The sequence below is a fragment of the Dicentrarchus labrax genome, unplaced genomic scaffold (assembly GCF_905237075.1).
Source record: "Dicentrarchus labrax unplaced genomic scaffold, dlabrax2021, whole genome shotgun sequence".
NCBI lineage: Eukaryota > Metazoa > Chordata > Actinopteri > Moronidae > Dicentrarchus > Dicentrarchus labrax.
In genome coordinates, this window is record NW_026136711.1 from 27,883,425 (window position 1) to 27,898,090 (window position 14,666).

The following is a 14,666-nucleotide window of genomic DNA, read 5'->3' on the forward strand; positions in this document are numbered from 1 at the left end:
TTAGAGATGCTGGTGGGGGGATTTTGTATCGTCTGTTGCCTGTTCAGTCTAATAAGGTCCAGAAGTAATATTTGATGTGTGGATACTCACTGCTTCTTCTGTTCCTTACGCCTGTTCCTGATGATATTCCTTGAGTAAAACCTGCCTCCGTTATTGTTTGGTGTAATTTTATAAATCCTGATGTTCTCATATTTGCATTGGATACTACAATGAATCTTTACTTGTAGTGTAGCTGTAGTTGTTTGCTACATTTACTTTAATGTTTTCCCTCGGAATTGAACTTTTAAAACTGCAATGAGAATTTTGTTCAGAATTTCATTTTCTTGCTGTCTTTCCAGATCTCAGCCCAGTGACTTTCATCAACCATGAGCGGTGGAGTGAACATCAAAGTCATGTCTCAGAGTCAGAGCGACGCAGGTGTCAGCTCGAGTCTGCCTTTACCTCGAAGCATGATGCCTCTCTCCAAGGTGGATCCCAAGCAACAATACAGTGGCCTCCCCAATCCCACAGTGCAGTATCAGCACGCCGCTCAAAAACGGCCCTCCTATTCTTCCTCCTCTCTGTCCTCAGCTCCTGCAGAGCTGCTGAGAGGTACAGCTTTAAAGAACCACCTGCTGCAACAAAAAGCTGGCATGTATCCTCACAGAAGCCCAGCAGCTACAGAGCGAACTGATGGAACGTGCTCAGCATACAGCAGCCCTCAGATACCAAAGAGAGAAGTTCCACGCTCTAAAGACACACTGGATCTCCGCAGCGGCACGCTGACCCAGAAGGCTTTGCGAGACCTCCAGTTTAGGCGAACCACCAACAAAAACTGGACCTTTGGAAAGTATCGGCTAAGGACTGTGGACAATGCAGCTAAGGATGACGCCTTGTGCCGGCTCTCTGCTAATGTTCAGTTGGGCCACGGAAGAGGACGTCTGCTTTATACTAAAGGTACAAATGGGAATGAGATATCAGGAATGGGCAACATCCAAAAAGAGGTGAGGAACATCTCCAACCAGGACCTGCAAGCTTCCGAAAGAGAGATGTCCAATAACAAATCAAAGCCTTCTCATCACACGTTCAACATGCCACGCAGAGGAAGTGAGCCAGGAAAAGTCAACATGGCCGCTGTTGCTCCCTTCAGATTCAGGTGAGGGCAGTGTTTCACCTTTTTAAGATGGGACGATAAGCCGCATTGCACAGGCCACAGTTTATTGTTAGGACACATCGAATATGATGCAGTCTTAAGGCATCTCATGATTCACTGATGTTTTAAACTTTAAGTAACACTCCATTCAAATTTGTGTTGATCTCTTTTACTGTAGGTTTCAGGTCCATGAGGACACAGATGTTGCCCTTGATGATCTTAGTGACTGTTCCTCTGACTCCATGGAGGTCTGCTGTGATGATTTAGGTGAGTCTCTTTGAATCTCCTCCCAGTAATCTGTTCACCCTGGGAATACAGACACACCTGATGTACTAACCAGTGATTCCTAACCTGGAAGTCTGGGTCATAAGATTGTTGACTAGATAGGAAAGGACAAGATATTTAGATGTTAGACCTTTCTGTACTCTTTGTTCTGTTCTTGTAAAATACTGAAAATTATTATTCTTCAGGCCTCAAGACAATATTGAATCCATATGAGAAGCAAAATAACTCCTTGGTTGAAGTGCTCATAGCTCTTAGGCAGAGACCAAAAACTGCAACATCCCCAGCAAAGGCAGAGAGGTTTGGTGTGGCTTCTGAGGCTACAGCCCTGATGTTTTCTGAAAAGCCTCAGATCTTTGAGGTTTTTAAAATAACTTCAACTTTCTGTTATTTGTCCTCACTCTTTCTGACTGAACATTGAAAATCATTGGAGCAAAAGTTCTATTGCTGTCTATTACAGTATTATGGCATGGATTCATATGTCGCAGATTTGTCAGCTAAAAATTCATTCTGTGCATAGTTTAACAAAAATAAGTTTCAAGATTAGTAATGCTCTTACGACAAATTACTACCTGACCTATGTTATGTAACTTTAAAAAGATCTCCCCAGGGGAGTATGGCCCTGGACCCTGTTAGGTTTGGGCTAAGCCCTAAATGTTTACAATGTGGCTCCGCCCCTGGTCCCTAGTTTGTGTAGCTGGGGATGTTTGTTGCATCTGATTCCCCATCGCTTCTTCCCTTGGTTTCCCATCTTCTCTCTACTGTTGGCTAGCCAATTAAAATCCCCCCAACATTACGCATATATAAAGATGTGTCCACAGCTCAAACATATGCAGCATGTGAGCAGGCATTGCACAAACATTTTAAGAGGCTGAAGAAGTTAGGAACCACTGCTGTAAACCTACGAATATGCAGTGACTCATGCTCAATAATAAAACATGGTAATATCTCATCCAGGATCTTAAAATTGAAGAGCCAGCAGTCCATAAAGTTTAATTACTTTGTCGACTTGCAATTGAATTCACCCTTCGTTCTTTGGAAGTTTGTCCTCGTTCTGTAGTGTCAGTACACCAGAACAAGTTACTTAAATCTTGGGGAAAAAATACTTTTTTCGCTCAGTTCACAGAGTTCATCCAGTAAGTTATGCAAAACCCTGTTTTTCCAATTGTATTATATTGCATCCTGTAACACCCAAGCTTTAATATGGCTAACTGTTGACACTGGACTCTGTTCAGCGTGGCAGTTGTTCTCACCAGAGCTGCTGCCAACTCACAACGAAAGATTCATACTGTATGTACCACCTGTTATTTGCATCAGGATTTCCTGAAGTACTTCACTTCTTTCTTTATGTGGGAAAACAGATTGTTGGCAGAGAGCACTTCTCTCAAATCACACAGCACTGTTAATGCAGCACTGTTTCTTACATGTTTTTGTGTCTCTGGTGTGCCATCATGATTAAATTTATGTCATGTCTGTCAGTGCTGTGTTAAACATTAAAAGCTGAATGCTGTGTTTGTTCTGATGCCTGCGACAACTCTGTAGCTCACACACCTTGTTGCTTAGAAACTGACATACAAACATGATGTGTTTACACAAACACACATACACTGTATTGCTTGGTCAATATTTCATTATTTTAAAGAACTTGGAATAACTTGCTGAGCGAAGGTAATTCACCATTAGCAGATACAACCACAGCAATTCAATCAATTAATTCTAATTAAAGGGGCATAACCTAATTAAAGATCTACTGTAAATGAGTGATATTGATTTATGTAAGTATGCAGGCACTATTGCCTCAGGGGTAACCGCTGTGACCGCAAAACAGAAATAAAACTTAAATATGTTGTGTGACTTCACATAAAGAGATTAGATGTTTTTCTATAAGCCTCATAATTTCAAAGTCATTTCATGTTAAAACTAGGTGTTACTCACTGTTGGAGAAACTTCTTCCAGTTCAGACCAAATAACTGAAATGCACCCGTCAAACATTATACACACCATTGTTTCAAATTTATCAAATAAAATATTTAAAAATAAACATAAATAAGATACTACAGCCATGCCAGCGGCTCTGTGACGCTGTACTTGGAGACAGTGATGCTTTGAGCTAAATGCTGATCAGTAAGCTAAAATGCGTGTGCTGACAATGCTAACATGCTAATGTTTAGCAGGTATAGTGTTTACAATGTTCTCCATCTTAGTTTAGCGTTTTAGGATGCTAATATTAGCAAATTAGTTTTGCAGGTATTTCGTCATAAAACAGAGTTTGGGACAAATTTTGGGACTTTGAGTTGATGTAAAGTTAAAGGATCACCAATGTTATATAATAATCATCCTGAGGGGGAATGTTTTAACAACTATTTTATACAGTAGTTGTTGAAACATTTCAACCAAAACCTGGGATGTCAGACACATGGTGGTGCTAGAGGAAAGGTCTTATACTTAGTTGATTTGGATTTATTTTCTGGAAACGTTTGTACAAAATGTTTCGATATTTGTTGAGATATTTCAGTCTGGACCAAAGTGTCTTTAGAGCTTCCAGCAAAGTTAAGGGAAGAATCAATAACAAATTTAAGTGAGACAATAATTATCTATTGCTTAAGTAGTTAATTTATTTCTCCTGTTAGTTGGGAGTACAACTAATTAAATGGCAATAGTATTTTTTTTTAAAATCCTAAATTACTAGCCCAAGTGACTTTACAAGTCATTTTTGCTAACATGTCTAACATTTTTCAACATATATATGTTGCTCTTGATCACCCAACATGCAGATATAATTGCACTGTTATAAAACTGTCTTCTTCATTATCTCAATGACGTTGAGGGATGAGGGCCTCCAGGCAGCCTCCTCAGGGAGAGACGAGACCAGAGACTGAGTGGTCCTCAGTTGAGGGTGGACAGATGCCGGACTGAGAGATTGAGTGGTTTGATGTGAGGATCGGCTTTCACCTCCTGTCTGGGAGTTCCTCTTGTCCCTACTGGATGGACCTGAGGGACGCTTAAATTCTGTTTTTGACCATAGAGCAGATAGATGTTTCTTTGTAAGCTGTCATCCGGCTTCAACTAGAAGTTTGCTGGAAGATGAAAAATAGGGTTGTTCCATTCAGTAGAAACATCTGCAGAAACTCAAGCTGAGTTGGAGTCTGGTGAGAACTCTTACTTTAAGTGACTAAAGTTTCAGAATAGGGAGACTCACTGCTCCGAGATTAATACTAAGCCACAAATTAATCACTTTGGCAAATGATTCAACTCAGACAAGATGGTTTTTACCTTTTGTTATCATTTCCAGCAGCTTGAGTTCATCATAAATATAATATTTCTGAGCACTGGGAGGAAATTCTGGTGAGAAGAACTGCTCAGGTCAGTCATCAACCCCTCAGGCTGCTCTCATTCCAGCAAACACAATGATTCTATTAGATCTCTATTTATGGTCTTTTTTGTATAGCAATAATTACCACATGACTTCAACACCATGCACAAACAATTTTTGCATGTTCCTTTAGCACCATACTTCAACCTGACTATGTGCACATTTACATTGATGTTATCAGCGGTTTTCCCCTTAGAGCACATGTGGAAGTCTCCCAGACGTTCTTGAATCCATTACACTGCAGCAGCTGAGCAGCCCCAAAATGATTACATGTGCTGTCCAGAGAACAGACAGCTGTGTAGCTGTCCTGTCATACCATGCACACAAATACACACACATGCAAACACACACAATTACTCAGATGGCCAGTTGGAGAGTGAGAATCAGACCCAGATGTGAAAGAAACCAAATGAAAGATGCAGCTCCACCCTGCTCTCTCCTGAGAAGTGGTGGCGATTTGAAAGTTTCTGCATTTAAATTCACAGAATGAACTCTATACTTTTTCAATCCATCCAATAGTCCTACAAGACATTTTACTCAAAACCCACAAATGTGAACCTGCTGGTGGCGCTAGAGGAAAAGTCAGGGGATTACTGAAGTAGTATTTGTGCTCTGGGGACAATAAATATGTGTACCACAAACTGATGGCAATCTATCCAATAGTTTTCAGACATTTCACAAAAAAACTAAAATGTCACTAAAGTCAGTAGGATTCATCCATTGGGGTCCTGTGTCTGTACCATTGACAGTATAGTGGACAGAGCTTCTAGGTCTGTGAAGTGAAACTGACACAGTGTCAGTGAAAATGCATTCTATGTAACGGCCAGCAGGGGACAGCTCCATGGGCTCCAACAGTCTGCTAGGCTTATGGGGAAATTACCCTACTTCTTACTTGATTTATTATTAGTTTATGGTCTCAATCGCTGTTTTCAAGTCTACTTCCATTTAGCACGATGTTTCATTTAGAGTAAAATACATGATAAAGCAGGATTTCCTTTAGGGTGTGGCTATCTTTGGATTGACATTCTCAGTGAGTCCATCCAGCACAAAGCATAAACCTCAGATCAAATGTCAAACTAGGCAGTGCTGATCAAATTTGAATCAAGACTTTGTTACTGCATTGCCTATTTCTTGCATAAAATCTTTTCAGAAACACGAGAGTGTGTGTGATCAGGTGAGCCTGCATCGTTTCCTGATATGGAGAAGTTGAAATTGTGCAGCCAGTGAGCACAGCCCAACTCACAAAACCTCAGCGCCGCTTACGGCAAAACAGACGTCTCAAAACGGTTCACAAAACTTCAATCTATCCAATTTTGTTATTGTTAAAATTTGTTAAGGACCAAATTAGAGCCAGTGAAGCCACTTACCTCCTGATAGAAGATGTTGATTTTGTTTCTGTCTGGTACACTTTTTGTGCACAGATGTCCTATGACAACATTGCAGTAAATTTGGAATGTCGGAATTTGTCATCCTATGATTCATTAAGAAATCCCCACTCCCAAAAACAAATGAGCTATTCACTTTATCATTGGAGTGAATGGTTCAGGCAGTGATCTGGAGTCAGCAGGGCAGTCTTGGAACCCGTGATGAGGAGGAACAAGACATGACATTGTTTCCAAAAACCAATTGCCAGATCAAACAACCTCAGTGGTCCATGAGCCACCACAGGTGCCCTGAAACCCAAATAAAAAAAGCAGTGGAGTGTGCTGCAAACCCATTGTGAGAGCTAGAGTAGTACCCTCTGGGCATTGTTGCTAACAGGTCAATCATATCCAGTGGATTTGCCCCATCTAGCATGCTTGTATTCAGCCATACTGTGTTGTGGAAAAGAACAACTGTCTACTCAGTCATTCCCATAACAAGAGAAGAAAAGAAAATGTATTCAGCAGCGTTTAATTTGCATTATTTGAAGGAGTTTTATCTGATGAACACATGAGGGTCGGATAGGAAATAGTTTATGAAAAAGGTAAAGGTTTCTTTGGCAGCTGTGTTTGTGCCCAGCAGTGAGGTCTGGTGCAGATGACATGCAGGCGATGACAGAGGGTGGTTACCATGGAGCAGCGCTGCATGTGAGCGCTGCAGAGTCTCCTCAATCCTCTTGAGAGACGGCGGTGTATGATTATAGCAAAAAACCCTGCCTTAAAAACAATATGACTGGATTTTCAATTTAACCTGTGTGTGTGTGTGTGTGTGTGTGTGTGTGTGTGTGTGTGTGTGTGTGTGTGTGTGTGTGTGTGTGTGTATTTCCAAAGTGGTTTTGGGTGTGTTACTTTCTTACACTGGCACATCTTGTCGTTCGCTCATTCTGCTGAAGTTAAGTCACCAATTTGGCCAATACACTTGTTTTTCTCCTATTTCTTTTCAAGCAATGGACAAAAACATCATAGTTCAACAGATTTTATTAACATAATGTACATTACCCATTTATGTCATCATTGTTCATCTTGTATGACACAGTTGTCTATTTATAGCAGGACACACTGCTGATTTTTAGCATATGATTTATCCAGCTGTAAATCTGGAATTGATATTGTAAGGAAGCTCAGACAGGATCAAGAGATAATCTGGACGCTCCAGTTGTTGTATTGTGTGGAATTTTGACAGTGATAATAATGTATGTTATGTCTGTAATTACATATCTAAATGTGTATCCACTCACATTAATAACACTTTACTAACATCACAAATCATGCATCATGTTGAGTGTATTGAACAGTGAACACTGGAGGCGAGGTAGGGGGAGGGGAAGAACAAAGGAATCAGAGGAAATGGTGGGAAAACATAGTGTGTAAGAGGAGAATGGTGCCTGATTTTAAAAGCCACAGATGATCATTTCTCATTGCTTTCTTGCATTTCACTTATTCTGCTGAGACACAGCAAAGCATCTTTAAATGAAGGAAAAAAGGAGGGAGAAGGAGGAGGGAGGATGGGAGGGCAGTCGGAGGCGAGGGAGAGGCAGCAGAAAGCAGGGAGGAGGAGGAGGAGGGAGCGTTGTTGCGTCTGCCTGCCGCTGTCATTCCGCTGCTGCGCGGTTCAGCAGCAGGAGGGTGCGCTGAAGGGAGGAGTGTGGAAAAAACGGAGGAAAGGAGAACGGGAGGGAAGGAGAGAAAGGGAGTGCCTGGACAGCACTGCAACAGCTGCAGCTGCAGCAGCCTGTCAGGACGAAAGAGGGAGAGAAGGAGACAGAGGGAAGAAAGAGAAGGCTGCAGGATTTGCCTTAGAGGAAGCATTTGTATGTATGTTTTTGCACAAGGAAAAGGGTTTTATAAGGAAGCCTGTTTTCTCCCTTGCTGATGTTTTTCTATATGGTCTCATGCAGGAGGCATGCTTGGAAATAGTGTGAAAGGCAGAGGAGATTTGAAGATGGAAAGGACGGATAGCACAAAGGCATACGGCCAAGCAGATGGCAAAGGAGTTGGTATGGCAGCTAAGAGGGCCAAGTCTGGAGTGCCCCAGAGCACTCAGCGGGGTGAACTGAAGGTTTACCGGGCAGGTAGCTCTGATGGCAGGCTACCAGTGCCCTCCAATCTCCGCAAGCAGAGGTCTATGACAAACCTGGCTGTACTCACTGATGCGGAGAAGAAGTTGCACCTTTATGAGCCCAAGTGGTGTGATGACATGGCCAAGCCCGGAGCAGGGCAGACCAAGATGGGCAAGCCAAAGATGGCAGGGGGTGGCAGCAGTGCCGGAGGGGGTGCCCCTCTCTCTCGAAACCTATCCAAATCTGAACACTCACTGTTCCAGGGCAAACCCAAGCCCTTCAGCCCTCTGGCTGCTCCCTCTGCTCTGAGCAAGCAGAGTCGCATTCCTCGTGGTCCTTATGCTGAGGTGAAGCCCCTGAGCAAGGCACCTGAGGATGGCAAGTCAGATGATGAGATCCTCTCTAGCAAGGCGAAGGCCAATGCTAAGAAGCAGGGAGCCGGAGCTGGAGGAGAATCCGGTTCCAAAGGCCAGGGAGAGGAAGGGGGAGACAAGCCCTTCCTGAAGGTGGACCCAGAACTGGTGGTGACAGTGTTGGGCGACCTGGAGCAGCTGCTCTTCAGTCAGATGTTAGGTGAGTAAAGCAGAGTAGTCTTGATACCTCTACTTCCCCATGGCCCCTAAAGTACGTGTGGCCGCCATGTGCTTGCCGCGCTTGTACGATTTCTCAGTGCTTGTCAAAGTCGGCAGCGCGCCCCCTTTGATACAGCCACCACACGGCACCTGCTTGCTGCTGCAGACCCACATTCCCCCTGAATGGATTTTATGCAGTTCGCCGCCTGAGAAAAAAGGAAGACATCCTTGTTGTGCTAGCAAAGCATGCCCCTCCTCTTATTATTTAATCGAATGCTGCATCAGTTTGGCATTTTTCCATAAAGCTGAATGCTTTGTAGAAAACCAAAGCTATAGTGATGCTCTATTGTTCTTATTCCTCCAGCATGTCACTCAGGTGTCTGAGGCTTGGTGCCACTGATTATGTGAAATATGCTTGCTTCTCATCTTAGCATTGCTGGCTGATTGCATGAAAAAAGCCTGAGGGGTTGGGGATTATTACCAGCAGACAGATCTCCTTTATAAAGCTCTTGTTTGCTGCAACATGTGCCGATGCACTCGAGAGTCCATCCACTGCTCCACGTACGCTTCCAAAAAGAGAGATGGGAAAGGCGGCATGCCATATTGAATTCATTTTAGGCCCACAGACACATATTTAGCCTCCTCCCAGCTCCATTCATCTGTAGCACTGACAGATGGTTTACACGCTGTGTAGTACAACGGTGCAAATGGCAGAGAAAATGGCTTTCTCTCTAGAGGTATAGGTCAGGTTTATCAATAGGAAGGGGTTGATGAATAATAAGGGTATTGATTGTGTGATGGTGATTATGCTTCATATGACTTCATTATTTTTTGTCTTGTTTTTCCTTTTTATATAAAAGTATACCTCCTTGTTTAATGGCAAGTTTAGAATGATTCTAATTTTGACCTGTATTTCAGTCACATGATGAGAGAAGCTGTCAGAGTTTTACCCAGAAATTAGATGCATTATAGTTCAAATGCAGTTTTGCTTGCAGTCTTTCCTGCAAGGTTATTTGACAGCATAGATTTTAGTTATTTTCCTGTTAAGACCTTAAATCTATTGACCATTTAAGTAACTCTAGAAAGAATGGTTTGCAGAGACCTTATGCATAAAACTGCTAAGGGGTTAGATTTTTGTTTTAGATGAACAGAAAAATTTGAAAGGAATATTATCTCACATGTCGCACTCATTGACACTAATTGCACTAATGCATTAATTAATGTTCCTAAAATCCTATCATTGACAAATCTAGTCCAGGCCACAAGCATTTCATGTATTATTCAATGATTTGTTATTCCATTGCTGCAGTATCATCAGGAGAGCATGTTCTCTGTTGCATCGTAATGAACACATCTGTGGTGATTTAATCTGTTATCCATGCCTCATTAGCCTATATGGACATCTATCACTCATGTCATATTTAAAGTCTACTAAGAACTGTAAACAATACCAAGGATACATATGGATAGCAGCATGGTATCTTTGGGTTTTGTTGTATGCTTGAGTGTGAACCCACAACCCAAATTTCTAAAAGCTCTGCAGAATCCAGCACCACACCCACGTCTGCTTTACTAACCTAATTGCATAAAATCTGCAGCAGAATGCCTTGGGCTGACACGTCTTTTCCCCTCAATGTAATGTATTCACCTCCATTATGTTTCCAAATTCAATTGAAAGTCATTATTTCTCAAAAATAGAGTTTATTATCTTAATGAATTATTTATGATCATTTAAGATGATAATCCCATGCAGGTCCTTGACATGAGTCAAGGGCTTTGTGCCCATTTATTCCACCAAAATAAAAACAGATCATGGTGATGGAAGGGCAAAGGAAACTATTGCAATACTGATTATTGACTTAAATTGATTGGCAAGATAGAGAAAAATATCTTTAATTACAGTAATATTAATGTGTTGCATTCATGGAAGCATTATCTGAACACTCTTTTGTGTTAGACTGGAACTTTTTTGATTTCACGTCCTACTACTGGACCACACATGTTCATTGGACACGCTTGTTACTGTAAATAGATCTTTTTATTCATAGTTTGCAGTACATTCAAAGCCTGCTTAAAGCTTAATGCTGTGCTCTGCTTCTACAGCATATCTCATTATAAAGTTGCTGAAAGGATGCTTTTATTTCTGACCATAGAGGGTCTCTTTGTTTACCAATATGACATCAAGAATGGTGAACTTAGTTAATGGGCTCATTTATTAAACGTGCCATGTAAGTTTGTGTACTGTACCGCGGCTGTCATCCAGTATGGGATCAACACATACTGCCTTGTAACAAGACAATGCTGAAGATGCACGACTAAATAAAAACACTTCCGATCTAGATCAAATTGAATTTCCATGCCTTATTTTTTGGTTTATTTATCTTCAGAAACAATTTTGCAACTTCTGTCTTAGGTCTTTCTCCTCTTCATGTAGAGCAGCTGAGTTTGCACGGTCTGCTGTGTAAAAAATGAGACTAGACTAACCTCAAATCAGTTCCTTGAAATTGTGTTCAAAATGATGAATGTAAAATGACAAATTATGACAGATTCTAGGTCATTAGGACGATAGATGTATATATTCATGAAGAAAGCAGATTAAAGTAGTGCAGACAGCAGTACTCCTGAAAAAAATTCTCTTGTAGACAACAAGGGGATGAGCAAACCTCATTTCATTGTAATTATATGTGATCTGTCATGCAAGATCTCAAACGTACCAATGGCCTACAGCTATGTCGAATCATAAGTGAGCAGTGGAATGGATCTATGGGTGAATCAATGGTCACGGATGGCATTATGTCAAGCTATGCAAGCATGCAAGGGTCACAAAATGTTGACTCTTAAAGGCACATTACAGGTAAAGGTAGCATTTTTAAACATGAAAACTCTTCTTCATCTTGCACATTCTTTAAAGATGTAAAAAATAAAAATGAGTTGAGAACTAGATTATCTATCTTTGTCAAAACAATAAGTGATCGCCCACTTCGGACGCTTTCTGACATCACTGTGTCTATTTCTTTTTAGTTAGTCACTCACTGGATCGCCTGCCCGTGTGAGAAACTCTGAAAAGCTCTATTTGGTCTAGAAGAAAAGCAAACTCTTCTGGTTTTGTGCCATGAAGCAACCTCTCTTTTTTTTCCCCAAGTACCTCAGATTTCTTGTGAAACAGGATCTAAAATTAACTGTAGAGGCTAATAAAGATGTTCTGTCTCACTGATCATCTTGTTTGTTTGTGGAACTAATAACTGCTAATGTCTCAATGAACATGTAAGACCTTTAGTGTTGATTTAGCAGTGTTTGCAAGATTAATAATTGAGGGCCTTTCTAACAGTAATTTAGAATTACTTTGGTCTGCCCTTGTAGTTCCTGAGTTGCATCATTCATAGGTATTTCCCGATTCACATCTGCTTCAGTATTCTGTCCGAGTTTTCCTTCTTTGTATTGTAGACATCACTGCAATGCAGGGTGCCAGATGACTGTCAGTCACTGCACAAGAACAACAGTGCATAATGCATACAGTATACTCAAAACAGATGTGGTTCCCATGTGTGCTCTGCATCCAGGGTTCCTGTTTGAGTATATTCCCAGGAATTCATCACAAAGTAAATTAGCAGTATCCCAGAATTACAATGTGGTTAGTGGGGTTTGTAGATGTGATGTGACTAAAAGATGTATTCCTCTTCTTTATTCTTTACATCAAGGACCAAAATGGAAATAAGTGTTGGACTTTATTGTGTTAGCCTTGAAATGGGTAGATATTATTCTATGCTTCCCTTCTCATACAGTAATATCAAGCTTGTGTCTATCCAAGTGTAGGCTGGGTCAGCGCTTCCTGGAGTCTCCAAGAAATTATGTTTGTATACTACTAATTTGCAACAGCAAATACTAGAGGATACTGTGTCAGTGTCACGTTTTTACTCGCCTAGACGTGAAACGTACACACAAATGAAGGTGCAGTACCAGCAGTAGTATAAAGAGCGACAAAGTCCACATTTTAAGGGAATTGGGAGGATGGATGGCTCAAAGAAACACAGCACTTACATATGGATAGCAGCATGGTATCATTGGGTTTTGTTGCATGCTTGAGTGTGAACCCACAACCAAAACAATAATAATAAACAATAACTGCATTATTGTATTATATAGAATATTCACTCTCCACCATTTATTTGAGTCTATATCATGTCTAATTAATTACTGTTAACAATCCCATAATGTAGCACATCACGTTTTAAAGATACTGCTCACTATATAGTAAACTATGAAGTGTGTATTGTATAGTGATACTGATAATTAGATTTGTACTCTTTTTTTATTAGGTCTTTGCAGACTTTTCTCGTCTGTTATTACTTTATATTGTAAATCAATTTTCATTATGGACTCAAAAAAGTTGATTATTCCTGAGCCAAGACATATTTCATATAACATAATATTTAAGAATAACTCAATATCTCATTTAGTTTGACTCACACAGACTTATAAATCATTCCAGGGTTGTCAATACATGCACAATACACACCTGTATAATATTATGAGGTTTCCAAAATAGATATGTATGTGGGTTTTTCACTGAGCCCATAAATGCAATGTATTTGGGGTTGAAAACAGCTAATGTATCAAAAAGTTCTATAATAAACCAGCCTTCAGTTTCACTGCACCCTGTATCGTGAGTGCTGGGTTAGAAAAAGACTTTAATGATTGTGTTTTGAATGTGACAATTGTATGTAAATGTTTGCATGTGATACTGATGCTTACAATTCACACCCTCTATACACACACTGCTGAATTAGTTCAACATCCCCTTATGAGAGCAGCACATTATTTGACATGTGTTCCCCTGACATCCTCGCCTTTCCTCCAGCTATTCCAGTTAATGCACTGAATGATAATTTCTTTCTCTCCAGGGGTTTTTGCCTCCACACTGCAGTGGAAACCCCCATCTCCTTGTGTTTTTGAGACAGGGAGGTTTCTCTGATTTGTTACAGCTAACAAAACAACACTCCTAATTGTAGTGTAATATTGATTTGACATGGTTGTGACCCACTGACTGCACACTGTACATTGTGCATAGCTTTGTCCAAATAAGCTGACCTGCAGTGAAATTCTTTTGGCTGCAGTTTAGCTCACAACTTCAACTGAATGACTCTGAGATAATGCTCAATAAAACAAAAAACAGAAGCTTGGGAAAGAAAAAAAAACTCAGACCTTGAAAGAGATTCTGGTGTGGCATTTCAGAATACATCCCCCTGGTGGGCAGTCTAAGTTACAGGAAACCCTTCAGTATTTCATTTTCAGGATGCATCATGTCAGTGCAGAAGGGGGGGTAGAGCAGAGGTTACCATGGTGAGGGAGCCCGTGGAGTGAAATTTGTCTGCCTAATGATGTGAACATACGTTGGCTGTGTGCTTACAAGGAAGACACCTGTCACATCAGTCCAGACACAAATAATGGAAGCCAGAACGTGTGCATGCAGAGGCAGAAATGTTTGCATGCATGAATTCTCTTAAAACACAAGCACGGACCACAATAAAACAGCAGCTTGTATCTGAGTTTTATTTAGATGCTCTCAATGTTTTATAACCTTTTGTTCTGCATGACCAACCCACAGACCCTGAATCCCAGAGGAAGCGGACCGTTCAGAATGTTCTTGACCTCCGTCAGAATTTGGAGGATACAATGTCGAGTCTGCGGGGCTCGCAGCTTAGCCATAGGTAAGTGCAATGTATCTGAATATTAGAATTTTATTTTGTTTTATAATGGTGTCTCCTGATAAAATCACATATAAAGCAAGGACAGTGTACGTTTTGTTCATGAAATCCTAAAACTCTT

At 40.9% G+C, this 14,666-nt stretch overlaps 1 protein-coding gene across 14 annotated transcripts in view; it reads left to right on the forward strand.

Moving 5' to 3' along the window:
• The first annotated feature begins 350 nt into the window (after window positions 1–350).
• Window positions 351–14,666, forward strand: part of nav1b (neuron navigator 1b) — a 54,620-nt gene continuing 40,304 nt past the window's right edge. For 9 of the 14 annotated variants that reach the window (XM_051413705.1, XM_051413706.1, XM_051413707.1 and 6 more), the window contains exons 1-4: window positions 351–1,135; window positions 1,311–1,399; window positions 8,107–8,841; window positions 14,446–14,548. In XM_051413705.1, the coding sequence (XP_051269665.1) occupies window positions 366–1,135; window positions 1,311–1,399; window positions 8,107–8,841; window positions 14,446–14,548 (1,697 nt within the window). In that variant the 5' untranslated portion in view covers window positions 351–365. Of the gene's footprint in view, window positions 1,136–1,310; window positions 1,400–7,802; window positions 8,020–8,106; window positions 8,842–14,445; window positions 14,549–14,666 lie in introns of those variants that run through there. The other 5 variants (XM_051413713.1, XM_051413714.1, XM_051413718.1 and 2 more) reach the window with 2 other exon arrangements.